Below are 21,091 nucleotides of genomic sequence, written 5' to 3' on the forward strand. Positions count from 1 at the left end.
AGACATATCGATACAAAATTAATAACGGAAAAAACTCGCGTACAAAGATTATTCATCATCAAATTCCTGCTATGTACCCTCAAGGGGTGTACAGGATATGATAGTACTACATGAAAAAAAAATTACATCATTATTAATTTTCTATCTACAATTTTCCTCCAAATCAGTCTGTTACTTGTCAAGACTCCAACATTATCAGATCTTATATTTCTATCGTCTAAGGCACTTTGTACCTTATCAATCCACCTATATCTTGGTCTTCCTCTGGGTCGTTTTGCTGCCAACCTGGCAGAGAACACTTGTTTTGCTAATCTTTCCTCGCCCCATTCTGTTTAAGTGACCATACCACCTGAGATTAGCTCTGCTAACACATTCCTGGATGCTGACAATGTCAAGTTCTTTCCTAATATCCTCGTTTTTAATATGATATTGCCATTGATGCCATCTGTTCATGCCTATAATCTTTCTCAGGACTCTGATATCTGTGATCTCTAGTGTTTGGTCAAGTGTTTTACTTCTGACCCAGCTCTCAGATCCATAAGTTAAAACTGGTTTGAACACTGTCTTGTATACAGTAATTTAGTGTTCTGACTAATTTCTCTCTTATTCCATATGAATTTATTCAATTGACTTCGCACCATACCAGCTTTACTGATTCTGTTGTCTATTTCTATATTTAATTTACCATCTTCATTAAAAATCGTGCCTAAATAGCTGAAATGTTTTACTTGTTCCACAGGTTCTTCATTCACAACACAGTTGACATTTTCAGTGATTCTGCCTATTTTCATTGTCTTTGTCTTTTTATTGCTGACCTTCATACCATATCTATTACAACAGCTATTCAATTTAGTCAGAGAATCTTGCAGACTTGTAGCGGATTTATTTAGAAGTATAACATCATCCGCATAAAGCAAAGAGCTACATTAACATCTCCAAGTTTGATATCATGTTTAATACCACTTTCCTTCATAATGTGATCCATATAGATAATGAATAACAGAGGGCATAATGTACATCCTTGTCTCACACCAGATTTAACATTAAACCATCTTCCTGTACTTCCTTCAATTCTAACAGCTGACTTACAACTCAAATAAAGACTAAGTATTGCTTGATATAATGCCCCATTGACACCATATAACTGCAGCGTATTTAATAGCTTCTCTCTTAGCATCTTGTCATATGCCTTTTCCAGATCTACAAAACTTAAATACAGCTTTTTGTTATATTCCCATGATTTCTCAGCTACTTTTGTAAAGTGCAAATCTGATCCTGACAGCCTCTATTTGGCCTGAATCTAGCTTGTTCTTCACCAAGCTTTTCTTCCACAATTCTGCTCAACAGTTTATCAAGTATACTTGCATAGATCTTGCCAGGAACACTCAGAAGGGAAACTCCTCTGTAATTCTCACATGCAGTTTTATTTCCCTTTTTATATATGGGTACTATGAGAGCTCTACTCCAATCATCAGGAATTTGTCCCTCTGTCCAGGCCTTCTGAACTATGCAGTGCAGCCACTGTAAGACTTTTATACCACCATACTTCAGCATTTCTGGTCGAATATCATCTACTCCTGCTGCCTTTCCACATTTCAAGCCTTTGATGGCTTTTTCTACTTCAAGTATGGATATGTATTCCTGACTGCATGCCTGGTCAGTGTTTTTTACTACTGTGCTGTCATCACTGCTTGTTTCATTTAGCAGTTTTTCAAAGTAATTACTCCATACTTCAAGGATATCTTTTTCTCCAGTTTTCATGTCAACTTTATCATCTCTAACTCCTTTTACCGCACACTTTCCTCCATTCTTAAGCTTCTTCAACAACCTGCAGAATATTTTGCCACCTTCTTGAAATTTATTTTCTATATTCTTGCCAAAGTCCTCCCATGACTTTTGTTTAGCTAGTTTTACACAGTGTTTAGCATTCTTGCATTTGTCTCTATATTCTCTAAGAGCACAAGCTGACTTATTTGACAGGAACTTTTGATATGCTTTTTTCTTTTCCTTCACTGCCTCTTTAACTTCCTATGTCCACCAGGGAGTTCTGATTTTTTTATCCTTACAGACAACCTCACCACATGCCTCTCTGGCAGAATCAATCAATGTTTCCTTCAGAGTTTGCCACTGAATCTCCAAGGTTTGATTCCTGTTCTCAAACTCTTTCATTTTTTCTTCAATAATATTTGTGTATTTTAGTCTACAGTTCACATCTCAGAGCTGCTCAACTTTTATTCGCTTTAAAACTTTCTTACATGTTATTCTTTTCAATATGAAATTCAATTTTATCCTGCTCAAGACTAAATAGTGATCGCTTCCAATTTCAATTCCTCTGTATACTCTGGTGTCCTGCACCAGGGAGAAAACATCACTATCAACAATAACATAGTCAATGAGACTTTTCTTATTTCTTGCCTCTTCTCTCCATGTGAATTTTGTGCACATTTTTATGTTGGAACATAGTGTTAGTAATAACCAGTCCATGTCCTGAGCAGAAATCCAACAAATATTTGCCATTATTATTAACTTTGCTCTTTTCTCCAAATTTTCCCAAAATATTTTTGTATGTCTCTCAATCATTTCCTACTCTGCTATTTAGATCCCCAACAAGGACCAACTTTTCCTTTTTCATTGTGTCAGTTGCTTTTTCTAAAGCCTCAAAAAATTTCTCCACTTCTACCTTAGTAGAACCTTCTGTGGGACCATAGGCACAAATAAGTCTCATTGTCTCCAGTTCCCCATTCTCATATTTGCCCACATTACTCTACTTGATACTGACTGCCATTCAAGATGATTAGCCTCGTATTTTGTGTTGAATACTATGGCTACTCCTTTTCCTTGATTGTCATTGCCTGAATATAACATTTTGTATTTATTGCTCAGAAAGATCTCACCAGTTTTGGTCTTTTTTGTTTCAGTCACCCCTATTATGTCGATCTGGTACTTATCTAATTCCTCAGCTAGCTCCATGTCTTTGCCAGTCAGGCTTCTTACATTGATAGTACTGATCTTTATCTCTGTTTATGTTGAGTTGGGGTTTGTTTTCAGATTTGTTCCAGTAGCTGACTTTTCGCTGTTCGCCTTGTTCCCTGGCAAAAACAACGTGGGCCTTGTTTAACCAGGCGATGCCCCAGCCGGCATGAAATTTTGTCATGTTGTACCATCATTTTTTATTTTGGTTTAACCAATAAGAATACAATTTGGTCGGCTAAATCTCAAATTGCCAGCCCATCCTCGTTTGTTCAGTATCCGAGTAGATACCCAACAGAGTGTACCACGAGAAGGGGAGGATTGGACATTAGGTCAGAAGCCCTGGTCGGTTCTCTGCATTCCTTTAAAGGCTATGTGGAGGTCTCCTCTCAGTTATACAGCTTTGACCCTTAAGCACCCCATTTTGGGTATTGGTAATAAATTCTGGTTATTTTTCCTTTAAAAATAAGTTGTATCAGCAAATTGAAGGAACAGCAATAGGGAGGAGAGGAGGGGTATGATACTGGATGATCTGAATCCAGTTAGTGTTAAGACCTATGACTGTATTACTAGTAATAATTTTTCATCTGACAGTAAGTTTGAAGCCATCTGGTATGAGGTGGAGGTTAACAAGATAAAATACATAGTGGGGCGTTATAGACCTAGTGGATTGGTTGTGTTAGATCTTGAAAATGATGACTCTATCAAGAATAGAACTGCTCCATTAACAAGAACAATATCAAGCAAAAGCACACTTCTACTCTTGGCAAAACAGACATAATATGTGAAGATGCAGTTATTAACTTTGCTTAAAAAGGAATTAAAATATAAAGTAAGAGGTTGCATCTTAAATTGAAATGAAATCGAAGAAGGAAATTAATATTAAATAGTACTATGTTTAAAGTTATTGTCTAATATAGATGGAATCTTAATTTGTCAAAAACATCAATGTTAAAATATGCCATGTATAAAGTCGTATATCATCGTGCGAACGAAAGTTCAAAGGTTGCAGTTTGACCACCAAAGATGATGTAATGAGCGATAAATAGGCATTCGTGGAAGGTGCAAGAAATTCGCGTTCCCCAAAAATAAGCGATGTGCGTACAGCAAGGAGGTGACATCACTCAGAGACAGCAAATAGGAGAGTGTCATAGACGAGTTTGGAGTGCGGAAAGAGGGCACTATAATGGAGTTTATAACGGATTCACATCATTGGGAAGGATTTCCTTTTAGCTTCCTTTTACGTTTTTCTCCTGGTTCCTGTGGTGTTCGCGTGTGCCCTCCCCGTGGGCCTCCTGCTCGAAGTTCCTGAGCGGATCAGCATGCCTGAGACCCGACAAGACATGTGAAGATGGCAAAGCTGCAGCAAATTTCCTGTTGCCGAGCGACGCAAATCGAAGAAAATATAGCACGAGATGACCGCAGTGTTAGAGTTTTAAACCATCGGTGTGGATCTAACTGATGAGAAAGCAGCACAGGATTCCTTTGAAGGTAAATCTTGTTAGAAGCGGTGATGCAAAAATTTCATAAGCCCAGAAGAAACAAGTGACGAATTCGGGACGAGCACGTAACTCCCACGTGGCGGCAATCCATCGTAGAGGGACAATCTATAACAAAGAACAGATGGAAGGATCGAGAAATCATCTAACAAGGTGGTAACATACAAATCTTCCTTTTTATGTGTTATCTATTGCTGACGAAGGTGTAAATTGGACAGAGTTAAGAAAAGAAGAGAGAGAAAATCTTGAGACAATTTCCTGTGTTATGTTAGTCGAATTGGACTGGTAGTCTACGTTCATAAGTTGTCTAGACTAAGTTTAATACCAACATCCGTGTTTGTAATATAGATGAACATAAGATTCTCATGAGTGTGTTTGAATAGCCTGTCTGTTTGATTATTATTACCCTGCTTTACTTGTATTTTAGTATCAACCTTGATTTGCTTGATTACATGTGTTGTTTAAATTGTAATGTTCTTAGATGAATAATAAATATATTTTCCCATGTATACCTGAGTTTGTCTGAGTAAAGAGATTGAATTTTACCACTCATGAAAATATTGAACCTATGTTTTAGAGGAAAGAAGGTGAATTTAAGATTGTCAAGGCCATGACTGTATACTGAGAACTCAATCTACCTAACTACTTAATCTATATAAGGTATTACTTGAATTCTGGGAAAGTTTCTTCGGATAAGAATTTCTATCCTAGAGTTCTGACTGGCACAGCATTAACAAATAAAAATCATCAGAGCTCGAAGAGAGAAATGGCCCCAGAAAGTCAGTTTAGAAGCCAAATCTCAGTAGGCACAAGGAGAATAATAGAGGTAAAATATATAGGGAAACAACAACGTAACAGTTGCTTATGACAAAAAAATGCATCGCCAAATAAAGATGTGTGAGAAAAGAGTAATCATAATGAGCATTTTAGTTATCCAAATATTGATTGGTTAAAGATTAATCACTCGGTCAATCAGGCCAGCATTGTTTTGTATACTCCTTCTCCATCCAAACAGGTCACAGGTTTTGAATCCTGCATGGGGATGAATGTTTGATTGTCTTTAAGGTGGGAAATGAATTTCATCACCAGGTATTGTGAGACCACTGTCCCACTTATTGGAGGCCTGAAGTAGCTTGAAAAAGTTCCATGTTTGGTCTCTAGAGCAGGGTTTCTGGAGTATGTAAAAATAAATTTTTAAAAATTACATAATTGAAACAAAAATCCTTAGCCCGCCCATGATACAAATGCACTACAGTTTATGAATAACGTTTAATGAACAGGAACCACATAAAAAAAAAAAAAATAATAATAAATGAATATACGAAGGACTGGAATTTGACGACGTCTTGGATATTTTTCCGAAAGAAGAAAATGATGTATACTTGCTCCACAATTTTCAAAAAAGAAAAAAATCCAAGACTAATGAAAACAGAACCCCTCGACATAAGAAACTAGATGACATCACCAAAAAAGAAATAATAAAAACATTCCTAAAATGGAATTGTGGATCCCGACAAAACACTGAAATGCCTCTTACAGAAATATAAACCAATATGCTTTTACCTGCAGGAAACATATCTTAAGCCGAGTGATCTGACATTCCATAATGTTACAATCATTCATAAGGACAGGGGTTAGACCTTCTCATGAAGGAGTATCCCTTTCCAGCAAGTTCCACTTAACATCAATATAGAAGCAATTGCTATGCAACTGTTAGAATTCTAATAACAGTATGCTGCTTATACTTTCTTTCTGCTGCAGATATTTCTAAAGATGACCTTCATGATGTAATATTGCAGCTACTGTCCCCCTTGCTTCTAATGGAGGACTTAAACAGACAACACCACTCTGTGGAGTAGTGCTTGCATAAACATCAGATGAAAAGTTGAGTGTCTGCTTGACAACAATGATCTCTCTCTCTCTCTCTCTTAAACGCAGGAAGCAACACCTTCTTCCATAAGCCTACCTCAGCATTCACTACCATCGAACTTAACTGTCTGTTCACCCTCACTTTTTCCACTATTTAAGTAGAAAACTGTTGACAACCTATTTGAGATCTGTCTCTTTCCCATGATATCCACTTTTATCCATTGGCAATTGCAGTGGAAAATTAAGCACTGACTGGTCCATCTTTTCCTCATTAGCAGAATTTGATTCTGCAACAATCAGGTCATCTCCTATTAGTGATGCAATGAATCATGTAACAGATTGTATTATACGTAGGCTGTTCAATAAGTTATAAGACTATATTTATACAGAAAACAGATTACCTTTAATCGTCATCATTTACATGGTCTTTTTCGATGTAACTACCGTGAGACACGTTGCATTTGTCCCAACGTTGCGTCCACTTCTTAAACACATGTGAAAGTCCGTTTTTTGAGAGTTCTTTCAAAACCTCCTCTGCAGCTTTTACACATGCTTTGTTGCTTTTGAAATGGCAGCCTCTTAGTGGTTTCTTGAGCTGAGGAAACAGCCAGAAATCGCACGGTGCGAGATCAGGACTGTATGGAGGGTGTGCTAGGATATCTAAGTTGTTCTCCTGCAAAACGTCCACTGCACAACCATTAATGTGACCCTGCATTATCGTGGTGCAATAAGAAGCCATTCTTCAGCAATGGGCGCTTCCTTTTGACGTGCTGTACCATTGTCTGTAAAACATCCGCATAGTATGAGCCGTTTACAGTATTCCCGAGTTCTACAGCGTGTTGGTAAACAATGCCTTCGTAGTCAGAAAGACATTATGGTCATAACTTTACCAGCCGATTTTACAGTTTTTGCTTTCTTGGCGGTAGGCGAGGACGGATGCTTCCATTCACTGCTTTGTTGTTTCATTGTAGGATCATCGTGATACAACCAAGCTTCATCTGCTGAAATGATGCATTTTAAGAAGTTGTCGCCTTCTTGTTCCAGTCTTTATTTCCATTCTGTGCACACATCCACTCGATGCTGCATTTGCTACGATGTCAAGAGTTTGAGAATCCATCGGGCACAAACACGTTTCAGTCCCAAATGTTCAGCCATGATTGAGTGAACACTTCCCACAGAAATATTCAGAACAACATGCACTGGTGTACTATAATTCTGCAATCCTCCTTGATGATAATCGCTGCTGTGTTGATCGTTGTCTCTGTGATGTTGAAGGTCTTCCCTCACATTCAAGATCTTCCACATTTTGCCTTCCTTCCTTAAAAGTTTTATGCCAGCGAAAAACACTTGCCCTCGATGTTGCTTCATCATGGAAAGCTTCGCGTATCATGTTAAATGTGTCCGATGCCAATTTTTGCAAACGCACACAAAATTTAATTGCATAATGCTGTTCCAAGGGCGCTTCCATTTCGATGACTGTCGCGACTTGTAGGCATGGCGAAACAAGCTTGCGTTTAGTCACGTGACACCCTGGCACATAATCCCGTATATGCCATCTATCAACCTCTTTTGTTAATACAGACAGCAACATTTCTTTATTCCACAGAAATTAATATTGTGATGAGTGGTTTCGCGACAGTAAAATTAGTCTTATTACTTGTTGAACAGCCCTCTTACAAGCTACTACATCTGCATTATGTTGGAGGTTTAATGGATTTTTTACAACACTCAAAAAGAATTAAAATAGAATTTAATACCTCCTGTATTTCGTCCTAGTCACTAGGACATCTACGGGGAGTACAAAAACAATTAATGTAACATGCACACAAAAACTTACAATACTAAGCCCAACCACATGGGTGACACTAAAGTCCTATCTAGGTGGAGCGCCCTCTAAGGGCGGTAGTAGGTGGCCTGGAATGTAAGGTGGGACCTCTGGTGATGAGTATTTCCCAAATCTTCGGAAGCTTAATGCAACTGTATTTGTTAAGATTTGGTTGGTTTCTGAGAGCTGCTGCTGCTTCTAAGAAAAGTCTCTCTTTCTTGAATTTGCTGTGGTGAAGCATGGTGGTTTTCTTCCTTGATACTCTGTGGGTGGTGTCCAAAACATGGTCAGCCAAGCCTGAATGGCCATAGTTGTGTTTAACGATGTACGACTTGTGTTCCTCCAGGCAGATGGATGCTGATCTTGCCTGTCTGTCCAAAGTACGCAAGCTTACAGGAACAGGGTACTTTGTAAACTCCAGGCAGAGAGAGAGGAGGGAGCTGATCTTTCGTAGAACGGATAAGGGTAGCAAGTTTGCAGTAGGGCTTATATGCTGTGTGTAGGTTATACTTTTTTAGTATCTTGGCTATTTTTTCCGAAGTGCCTTGGATGTAGGGTATGGCGATGGCATTTTTAAAATCTTGTTGACGAGAGGGACGGGGAATGGGGGAGGAATTGATTATTTTTTTGATACTGTGTTCGCTGTAGCCATTGGAGAGGAAAGTTCTGTGTATGTGGTTAAGCTCAGTAATGAGGGCGGTTCCACTGGAACAAAGATTGTGGGCTCTCTTGGTAAGGGTTTTAATGATGCCATATTGTTGTGAGGGGTGGTGGTTGGAGAGTTTTCGAAAAACGAGCCATAGACTCAGCCCCACTCAAACCTTCTATCTGGCTAAGATATGTAGATGATGTGTTCTCTATTTGGCCCCATGGCCCAGACACGTTAGACTCCTTCCTCGGTCATCTCAATATCCTACATCCAAGAATCCAATTTAATATGGAAAAGGAAAAGAACAATTGTTTACCCTTCCTAGACACCTTAGTCACGCACCTGCCTAATGATACACTGGCCTTCACTGTATACAGAAAACCCACACACATAGGCAGATACATTCACAAACTCTCCCACCACCACCCCTCACAACAATATGGCATCATTAAAACCCTTACCAAGAGAGCCCACAATCTTTGTTCCAGTGGAACCGCCCTCACTACTGAGCTTAACGACATACACAGAACTTTCCTCTCCAATGGCTACAGCGAACACAGTATCAAAAAAAATAATCAATTCCTCCCCCATTCCCCGTCCCTCTCATCAACAAGATTTTAAAAATGCCATCACCATACCCTACATCCGTGGCACATCTGAAAAAATAGCCAAGATACTAAAACAGTACAATTTACACACAGCATATAAGCCCCACCGCAAACTGGCTACCCTTATCCGTTCTATGAAAGATCAGCTCCCTCCTCTCTCTCTGCCTGGAGTTTACAAAGTACCCTGTTCCTGTAAGCTGGCGTACTTTGGACAGACAGGCAGATCAGCATCCATCCGTCTAGAGGAACACAAGTCTTACATCTTCAAACACAACTATGGCCATTCAGGCTTGGCTGACCATGTTTTGGACACCACCCACAGAGTATCATGGAAGAAAACCACCATGCTCCACCACAGCAAATTCAAGAAAGAGAGACTTTTCTTAGAAGCAGCAGCAGCAGCTCTCAGAAACCAACTAAATCTTAACAAATACGGTTGCATTAAGCTTCCGAAGATTTGGGAAACACTCATCACCAGAGGTCCCACCTTACATTCCAGCCCACCTACTACCGCCCTTAAAGGGCGCTCCACCTAGATAGGACTTCAGTGTCACCCACGTGGTTGGGCTTAGTATTGTAAGTTTTTGTGTGCATGTTACATTAATTGTTTTTGTAATCCCCGTAGATGTCCTAGTGACTAGGACGAAATATAGGAAGTATTAAATTCTATTTTAATTCTTTTTGAGTGTTGTAAAAAATCCATTAAACCTCCAACATAATGTCCTCACAGCACTTAAGCCTCTACACAAGAATACTACATCTGCAATTCCTAAAACATCTAGTCCATTCCCATATTTTGCTAAGCTGTGGTAGATTGATGAGTATATAGCAGCCAAAGAAATCCTAAAGAAAGCTTGAGGTATTTTCCATAGATATCCTGCAACAACAACAACAAACCTAATTGCTTTTGAATGTGTTTGAGCCTGAGCAAGACAGATCCGTTCAGAGCCAAGAGAAGTTCTGGATCTAATATGTCTTCTATAACAAGATCTGCTAATAGCAAAGATGTATTAGATAAAATCCAGGAAATTAAAGGTAGATACACCATCCATGAATATAATGGTTGCATAGTTGCTGACATAACAGCAACACACTCGGGAAATTTTTGCTAAAACATCGGCAATATCTTCTTATTCCCCCCCCCCCCCCAAGTTCCATGCCAAAACATGCAAAGTTGAGAAACAACAAATCAGTTTTTTTTCAAATGGTACTGAAGAAAACAACAGGCCATTCACAAAAGAAAAGAAATGAAAGCTGCTTTGCTTAAATTGCTCAACTACTGTGGATTGACTGTTGCACCTTTAAACAGAATTTTCTCTGAGAGCATATTTCTGGATACCTAGCAAAAGGCTATTGTTATTGTCTTTTCTAAGCTTGGGAAGGATTCATAATCACCTATAAATTATTGACCAATTGCTCTGACCCACTGCTTGTGCAAGATTCTAAAAAAAAATAATTAACTCTCATCTTTTATAGTTTCTAGAGAGAAATAACTTTTTTTTTAACACGCATTGATATCGTCTTCTGCAAATATCAATCAACAACCAATCATCTGATCCAGCTGGAAGCATCCATTAGATGTGCCTTCCTAAATGTGAACACTTAGTGTCAGTTTTCTTTGATATGGAAAAGCATACAGTATTGCTTGGAGATTTGGAATACTGCAACCTACTCAGTTTTGATCTCAGTGGGAATCCCCCCTCTTATCAGAACCTTTTTATTTATCCAATTGAATTTTTCAAGTCTAACTTGGAATTTCTCCCCCCAAACCTTATACTGAGGAGGAGGAAGTCCTTCAAGGTTTTAATGTTATGCTTTTTGCAAAGTTAGCTCGATAATCAAACAACTTCCTCCAACTATAAGTAATGTTCTTTCTCTTTGCATCTTCTGTCATTCTTGTGATACAAAGATCATTAAGACAGCTGCAATAAGCCATCGATCTTCATTCAAAATGGGTAGAGTGCTTGCAAATGGATTCAGATTTTCACAGCAGAAGGCAGTTTGCATTTTTGCTGCAGACATTATTGCATCCTGACCCACAATTTAGACTAGGACAAACATTAATCTCAGTCACCAGAAACCAAGTTGATAGGATTTATTTGACAACAAAATTAGTTTCCTCCATAACATTCATCAGTTATTAGATGAGTGCCATAGAGCAATGAATATCCTTTACATGCTATCTTGCACATCTTGGGATGGACAGATTTAAATTGACACCTGAATTTTGATTGTACAGGGCACTGATTAGATTGAAACTTAAGTCTATGTGCTTTTGCCAGAGAATACTCTACAATGGCTAGAACTTAACTTTAACTTTTAACTTAAGATATGTATTTACCTGTATTTGTATCCTGTAAATAACTGGTTATTTACTGGTAGTAGAAAGTTGAGAGAAATATGAAGAGTAAGTATATGCTATAGCCTTACAGGATCTGAATAAGCTGTGTGAGTGTAGCTGCCAGTTCAGTGTGTTGGGAAATGTTAAGTTTTGAAGTTTGGCAGAGATGAGATGCAAAGCATAGAGTGAGAGAGAGATGAGGAAATTTTGAAGGAGATGAGGGAGATAGAAATGGTGCTGAATTAGATACCTGAAGTTTAGAGGTCACTTTGCTGAAATATATGAGAATCATAGTGAATTATGGCAATGATGAGGAGAGCCTTGACATCTAAATGCATAGAGGTTATGGTTCTATTGTATGAAGTCTTGTGACCAGATATAGATTACTATGAGAGGATCTGATCACCTGGTTTTTCAATGGAATGAGAATATACTGGAGATGATTCAGATAGGATTGACTAAGGTAATGTTGGGTATGAAGACAGATTGAAGAAATTCCATTTGCAGAGCTTCACAAGTAGGATAAGATGGTTTGATATGATTGTGGCATATAAGTTGGTAAGGAATTCATCATCATCTCATCCGCTTGATAACAGGTTGAGTCCACTAAGAAGAAAGGTTTTCCACTTATCGCGATCTTTAGCCATCCCAATCATGACTATAGCTGGGTAGATGGGAATGTTCTTTCAGGAACTTTATCCAAGTATTTCTTGGTCTGCCTCTAGGTCTTTTTCTTCCTTATACATCCATTCAGAGCTAAATATGGGAGTCTGAGGGGCCATTCTCTGAATATGACCAAACCATTTCAGTTGATGCTTAATGATTGTGTCTATTATATTATCTGGGAAGTTTAAATCTATTCTGACTTGATCATTAGTCTTGTGTTGCATCCAGTGGATGTTATTAATTTTTCTGAGGCATTTCATTTCAAATGCTTGAAGTTTCTTGATTGGTTGTTGAGTTAATCTCCAGGCTTCTGAAGCATAAGTAGCTGTTGGGATAATAATTGTTTTATATAATTTTAGACTCGTTTGATTTTTTTTATTTTTCCATATTTTGTTTAGTTTATTCATATTGGTCCAACCTAGGTTTAGCCTGTGTTTTACTGTTTCCATATTGTTGAGGTTACTAGATATAAGACTGCCAAGATAAATATTTATTAACTTGTTCCGACAGGTGATTTTCGAGATTTATAGAAATATTTTCTTCTTTTCTAGCTATCTTCATTATTATTGTTTTATGATGATTTATTTTCATACCATAAGTTTTACAAGAGTCATTTAAAATATTAATAGTTTTTTTTAGTTGTGGTTTAGAATCTGCTAAAATAATGATATCGTCTGCGTATTTTATGTGATTAATGTTGGTACCATTGATTTTTACACCTGGTTCATCAGCTGTGGTTTTACAGACTACTTCTAGGAAGGTGATAGAGTTGAGGTGAGAGAGGGCATCCCTACATTACACCTTTCTCGACTCTGAAATCCTCGGTTTTAATGTTGTTCGTTTTATCAATAGCTTTGGTTAATCTCAGTTGCACCAGAAACCAAGTTCATAGGATTTATTTGACAACAAAATTGGTTTCCTCCTTAACATGTATTAGTTATTAGACAAGTGCCATACAGCAATGTAAGATAAGGAATTATTATTAGTTAAATGTGAAGAGATTTTTCATAAAGAGGAGACTGATAGAAAAGAGGCCATTCTCAGAGGGTGTGAGCAGTGGTATGTTGGGGGGAGGATTCTTTGCATTGAAAATTTAAAAGTGATAGTGTTACATTACCTAAGAGCTTGGCAAATGTGGAAATAAATGAGTTGAAGCTAGTTCAGCGAGTTTTATATCTGACAATGAGGATTTTCTGTGATTGGATCTTTTGATGCCATGGAGTCTAATGATGTTAATAATTTAACCTTTTGTCTTATCATAGTTGGCCCACCAGCTATCTGCAAAGCTGTTCATTATCTTGTTTGTTCTTATTTTATGTTCTATCTATCTTTGTCGCATTACAATATTGTAAGACGGAATTACTTAGTTTTCATGTAGGTCCTCACTGTAAACTTTCAAGTAACATATATCATGCATTTTTGAAAATTATGGAGACAACTACCTGTGTATAGTTGTATGCTCCAGAAGATGACCTTGACATAAAGGTCTAAACGTCGAATGTAGATTTTAGTTATATTAAACTGAAGTTTTTATTCAAACATGGTAGTTGTCTCCATAATTTTCAAAAATGCATTCGGATCACTGTGCAAGCTTAAAAGAAAGGTAACATATATCATCTGGCATGCAGTTCTGCTTTTCTTATGAAAACTGACTCTTATGAAACCTAACAGCAGTACTATATGCTTGCTGAAAATTAGCTAAATTGTTTTTTTTTTCTTCTTTCAAGTTTTGTTTTGTTGCATTTCTGACTTGTTTCTGTGGTTTATACTTAATTTATTGTCATTAACATTTCTTGTATAATGAAACCTGTGGAGTAGCCATAACTATAGATCTTTTACTATAAAAAACTGAACCTAATGACTTATGCTATATTGAAACAGCAGAGCTGGATATATAAGTTCTTTCAGTCATTAATAATTTCCTCTGCAACTTAATATGCAGTCATAGCTTTGAAATTCTCATGTCTGAATCCTGCACAGATTGGCCTTCACAAGGAATCATCCTCATATATCATTCCTTCTCTACCTATCTTGCTTTTTTTCCTCTTTTCTTTTTTCCTTTTGATAGAAGCTTACTTTAATTATTCATGGAATAATAATGAGCAGTGAGTGCACTGAAAGGTATGGAAAAAGAATTATATGAAACATATAACTTCTAATTTTTTTTTTAATTGCAGGTATAAGTAGAACTAATAATTTCATTAAGTATAGTTTCTGGGAAATTCCCATGCTGCTACTCTTAAACACTATTAATATAATTAACGGCTATTTTAGCCTGTTTTTGTTTAGGAGTGTCCCTTATATTTAATACATTGGCTAACATAACTCAGAAAGGGGTATATATATATTTTAGGGCATTATGGGCGAGTATAGAAGGCAATTACGGCAGAAATAAAAAATGTGGAAAAATTTTGTACATACCTTTGTTTTTGGTTTAAAGATGCCTTCTAAATCCAAGCTCTTGTCGGAAGGCTGTATGTAAACGGGGGGGTGGGGAAGAGGGAAAGAACACGGGGATATGCTTGAGACACGGGAAATAAGTTTGGAAACCCAGGTTACTATTAATAATATATATATAAATATATATATATTATTTTGTTGTGGGGAGAGGGGGGGAAAAACGAAGGGGAAGGGTATCCTTATGTGGAAACTGTGGCAAGGGTTTACGGGGTGTGGACCGTTTCGGTCATTGTCTGACCATCGTCGGAACTTTGTTAAAAAAGAACCCTGATATCATGATCACAAAAACAGACAAAAGAGACACCGTTGTCATCATCAATAAAACTGATTACCACAACAAAATAATGGCCGTCTTAAACGACCAACACACCTACCAAATAATTCATAATGATCCTATCCCCGACCTCATAAAACAGATAAACAGCACCTTACACACCTTAAAAAGGCAAAACAAAATAGATAAAACCACAATGAGACACAACCCCCCCCCCCGCACTACACGCACCCCCTATATGTTTGGGAACATCAAAACCCACAAAGACAGTTACCCGATACGACCCATAGTCTCCTACAAGAACACCACCACAGCTCCCTTATCAAAATTTGTTGCCAAACTCATCAAACCACTACTAACCACGTCTATCTGTATAATCAAAAATATAGATGACCTATTCTGGAAATTAAGCAACACTACTCCATCCCAGGATGACATCCTCTCCTCACTAGATGCAACTTCATTATACACCAACGTGGATGTTCCCAAAACTTTAGACATCGTACACACACTACTCTCTGAGGACCACACCCTACACACATGCACTAAACTAACCAAATGACATCATTAGTTTGATTAAACTCACAATATCCGCCAACTTCTTTAAATTCAACAACTCCTTATATGTTCAAATTTTCGGTCTCCCAATGGGCCTAAACATCAGTGGACAATTAGCAGAATTATTGCTGGCACACATTGAATCACTTCTACTCCCCCCCCCCCCCAGCATCACCTTCTATGGCAGATACGTAGACGATATTCTATGCATTGGCAAACCCTTGCACATCTCCGCCTTACAAACATCCCTCAACGATTTTAGCAACAGACTACAATTCACCATGGAAACAGAACAGAACAAATCCATCAATTTCTTAAATCTTACATTAATCAGAAGCCATAACAGAATAGCCACGAAGATATTCCACAAACCCACACATGTCGGAAACTACCTCCATTTCAATTCATACCACCCGTATTCCGTTAAAAAATCAGTCATCCTATCACAATTTATCAATGATTACAAATTCTCAACCAACAGCAATTTTCTTAACACAGGTTTTCAAAAATCGCACCTACCCCACACATCTAATAAATTACGTGAACTATATGGCAAAATCCCGTCTCAACAATAATACAACAAAAGCAGACTTCCCGACACGTATGGTCATCAAATTGCCATACATCCAAAACACATACAAGGCTTACAAATACATTTTCAAAAACACGGACTATAAGCTAGTATTCACCACAAATCAAAAATTAGCAACTCTCCTAAAACCTACTAAATCTCTCACTCACAAAGAAATATTCGAACACCACAACGTAGTCTACAAATTTCCTTGTCAAAAAGACTGTGACGTCACCTGCAAGGGCTCTACAATTAGGTCGTTATGGACTAGGCTACAAGAGCACTTCAGGGATTGCAATATTCCCATTCCAGAATATCTGAACACAAAAAAACATCGCAACGTCAAAAAGAAAAATAAAACACAGAATACGGGGAAGACAGAAATTGCAGCTCATGCCCTTGAACTAAAACACATCCCCCAAATTGACAAAGCCATAATCATTGACAAACAAGAAAACGAAACAGTGCTTAGAATATCGGAAACTATTGCCATAAAATGCGATGGAAATTCTATCAACGTCCACCGCCCCTACCTAATTTCCAAATGTTGGACGTTCCAAAACTTACAAATTAAGCCATGCCTCCAGCCATTTAGCGACAACAAATGCCCAAATTTGGCAGATGCAACTTGCAGCCTTGACATAGCCCTACAGTCATTCCTACAAAGTTCTGACGATGGTCAGACGATGACCGAAACGGTCCACACCCCGTAAACCCTTGCCCCAGTTTCCACATAAGGATACCCTTCGTTTTTCCCCCTCCCTCTCCCCACAACAAAATATCTCTCCCCACAACAAAATAATATATATATTATTAATAGTAACCCGGGTTTCCAAACTTATTTCCCGTGTCTCAAGCACATCTCCATGTTCTTTCCCTCTTCCTCCCCCCCCCCCCCTTTACATACAACCTTTCAGCAAGAGCTTGGATTTAGAAGGCATCTTTAAACCAAAAACAAGGTATATATAAAATTTTTCCACATTTTTTATTTCTGCCATAATTGCCTTCTATACTCGCCCATAATGCCCTAAAATATATACCCCTTTTTGAGTTATGTTAGCCAATGTATTAAATATACTCCTAAACAAAAACAGGCTAAAATAGCCATTAATTATATTAATAATTTCATGTTTGCTTCTTTGATATATATCTACAGTTAAAATAATTGATATGGATTGATATTTTAAGTTACTAGTTCATCAAACTTAAATTCTATTACAGTTGCAGGAATATTTTTAAATTCGTATATAATTTAGTTATTTTTTCATTTTATTTTTGTATAAGGCTGATCTTCTTTTACTATCATCAAGTGAACCTAATGGCTTATGCTATATTGAAACAGCAGAGCTGGATGGGTAAGTTCCATCACGAATTTTAAATCTTTTTATTATTACTAATATATTACTGGCCTTCCACTAGCAGAAACTCTATCCCAGGTGGCAGTGGTATGTACTCCGTCCTCAGAATAACATTCAAAGAATAATAGTGGGAGCTGGAGTAGTGGGGAGGTCATTGGATGGTTGGTTAGTACCTATACTACAGCTCCTCTGGGGTTGCAGTCCATACCATTGACACAGATAATTGGAATTATTTTGAAAAACTTCTCTTAACCTCTAGTACACAGATGTGGATATAAATCTCGGACTGTTTTTGGAATCTACCACAGCTCTACAAACCTATCTATACGATTTCCTCACTTTACCAAAAATATGAAACTTATCATGAAAAGCAGTTGAACAGTCCACCTGTGGAAGTAAGTATTAAATATATTACGTATTATACGTAATATATTGTAATATATTGCACTTACGTATATATTACGTAAGTTGCACTTACGTAATATATACGTAAGTGCAACTATAAAGTAATGACTGTAGATTTGCCATTTGTCTTGCTTCTTTTTGCATTTGTGTACTTATTTCATATTTTTGTACTACCTGTGAAGATCTTTAGGTCATCGTATGTTACGCTTTCACGCCGACCTACACATTTTACTGCATAAGTTTCTGTAACCAATAATCCCACGGAATAGGTTGGTTGCTCCTTATTTCTGGTAGTATCCCATGTCTGTCGAAGCGTGTGTTCTTGGGGCCGGTTTGCCTGTTTTGCAGGAGGAAAAACCCCAGGATAAACTGGGGAAAAAACCCTGCTACCCATGCCCAAGACCAGCTAACTTAGCTATGGCTGAGGAAGATCCTTAACTCCTCATGTATCTGATGGGAATCGAACCTAGGACACTCCTTCCCCAGGCACATGGTTGCGAATCTCACAGCCACTAGGCTAATCGCATGGACAATCTTTAGGTAATAGGCAAAATTTCATTTCAATAATTTAATAACTGAATAAAAGTTTATTATCTCTAATTTGTTTTTTTTCCTTTAAACATAAGTGATAATCATTGTGTAAGTATCCCTCCCAAGCATTACATGACATTCACCAAACATAAATTTTCTTATGAAGTTAATTTTTCCCATTCTTCCAATTTTTTTTCTCCTTTGTTTTTTATGTATCCCAGTCTGTCAGTCATAAATGAGTAACTATTAATTAGGACAAATTAGTTTGCAATTCATTCTTTCAGTTTATTTATTTTTTTTTCTTTGGTGATCAGATTTCAAGGATATAAGAATAAAGATTTTTTTTTAACCAACTAACTATGATATTTATTTTCATCAACTAAAACATCAGTGCATTGTGTAGCACTAAAATTGAGATACCATTGAAATGGATATACATGTTTGCATATGTGTATGTATTATATGTCTAAGATGATTATATTTCATCCACCATTTGCAGTTATGTGGTTAAAGGCATAGCTCCATTATTTTTTAATTTCATATGTGCTATTTTATCTTTTTCATGCTTTATGTATGGAAGAGTTCAACATCCTTATTAACATCAGACCTCCATGGAGTCACAGGAAGTCCACTAACCCATGCAAAAAAAGATCTTTTAACCTTTAAACCGATTCACATTTTCTGCACTCGCCATACTTTCAACCAGTGCATTCCCACTCGCCAACCACCTTTCATGCAAAGAACTCGCTCTCTTGCTGACATACTCCTTATACAGGGATGTCGTATTGACCACAGACCTGTTGCCAACTTGCATCTCAGTCATATTTTTTCTTCTTTTCTGATCAGATGGTTCTCTCAGTTTGTCATCATATCCCACATTCTCTCTAATATATCCTCCTCCTTGCCCCTCTTCAACCAGTTTTTTTTTTTTTCCCCCACCTACAAGGTTATTTGCAAATCTATAGTGCATTTTGTACTGTGGGTGAGCAAAGGATTTTTTTTTCTATTTTTATCAGTTTTACATTTTTTTGTATTTTTGACTAAACATACGCATGTAACCACAGTAATACATTTTTTAATAAGTAAATATTTCGTCCTAAGTATCATAGGACAACCTCAGTACAGTTAATTCAAACAATACTAGAAATCATATACAGTTAGGGTGCATGCTTAACATGCGCTGTAAATATGGTGCATGTTAAATTATCAAGATTTTTGTCTAACCTTCTCCGTCCTCTCATAGGCCACTCAGCCTTGTCAATTAAAAATTCCACAGAGTTTCATGCATAAATAAGACATTCAACTGTTGGAAACTGACATGCTAATTAGTTTTGAAATTATCTCCCTCTTCACTAATACTCCCCATAAGGAAACAATAGACTTACTAACTGAAAAATTTCCATCTGATATTGTTGAATAATTCAAATTTGTTATTACATCTGGATACTTTATTGGAAAGAGAAAATTTACAAGCAAGAGGAAGGAACAGCAATGAGGTCTCCCTTATCACCAAACCTGCCCAACCTTTTTTCTAGAACACCTTGAAGAAAAAATTTTCACGTTTAATCCTAAACCAAAAATCTGGCTACGATATGTTGGTGACGTATGCTGTCTGGGGTCATTCTAAACAAGAATACTTTTTTCTAAATAAAATCAACCTTCATCCTTGCATCAAATTCGAGCTAGAAAAAGAATCTCCACAGGATATCTCCTTCCTGGATATACACATCCAAAGAAAAGAAGATGGTTCTATCTCCACTTCTGTCTATTGTAAGCCAACATTTTCAGGTCGCTACATTCACAATTCTTCGGCTCATCATCCATCTCAAAAATTTGGCATCATTAAATCATTAGTAACTAGAGCATATAGATTTTACTCCTCTGAAGAATCTTTAACCAAGAATTGGAAATAATCAAAAATACAGCCATACAAAATGGATACAATCCAAAAACAACTCAAAAAATCATCAGTCATTTTCCCACATATCAACCTAGAGAAGAACAAGCCCATAGGATTCCCATACCTTATGTCAAAGGCATCTCTGAACGTCTCAAAAATTATGAAGAAATATAAATTGGCTGTTACCTACAAACCAATCAACCAGATCTACAATTGGTTACCTTCTCCTAAAGACAAACTCTCACCTGTGATGATACCTGGCATGTACGAGGTCCCATGTTCCTGTAAATTGTCCTACTATGGACAGACAGGTAGATCTATTAGCAAACGCATTTCGGAACATCAAGACCATATCCGTCTTATCAAACCGCAGAAATCTGGCCTCGCACAACACAGAATTGAAAACCTAAACATAGGATCCATTGGAAAAAGATCAAACTTCTACGTAGATCTTTATATAAAGAAAGTGCTAAAGCCCTACGTCACAGACCCAGTTTAAACCGTAATGACGTTCTTACTATCCCTAAAGTCTGGGAAATTGTCATCCTAAATTGTGTAAAATAATTTTATATATGTTATCTTATTTTTTTTCTCCAGATATATCTTA

At 37.2% G+C, this 21,091-nt stretch overlaps 1 protein-coding gene across 3 annotated transcripts in view; it reads left to right on the plus strand.

The window, feature by feature from the left end:
- Positions 1–21,091, plus strand: part of LOC150105831 (phospholipid-transporting ATPase ID-like) — a 311,509-nt gene that overhangs the window by 92,436 nt on the left and 197,982 nt on the right. For all 3 annotated transcript variants that reach the window (XM_090394368.1, XM_090394369.1, XM_090394370.1), the window contains one exon: positions 17,575–17,645. In XM_090394368.1, coding sequence (XP_090250494.1) covers positions 17,575–17,645 — 71 coding nt within the window. The remainder of the gene's footprint in view (positions 1–17,574; positions 17,646–21,091) is intronic.

The sequence above is a fragment of the Typopeltis vanoorti genome, chromosome 6 (assembly GCF_054136105.1).
Source record: "Typopeltis vanoorti isolate ZY-2024b chromosome 6, IOZ_Tvanoo_1.0, whole genome shotgun sequence".
NCBI classification, from domain to species: Eukaryota; Metazoa; Arthropoda; class Arachnida; order Uropygi; family Thelyphonidae; genus Typopeltis; species Typopeltis vanoorti.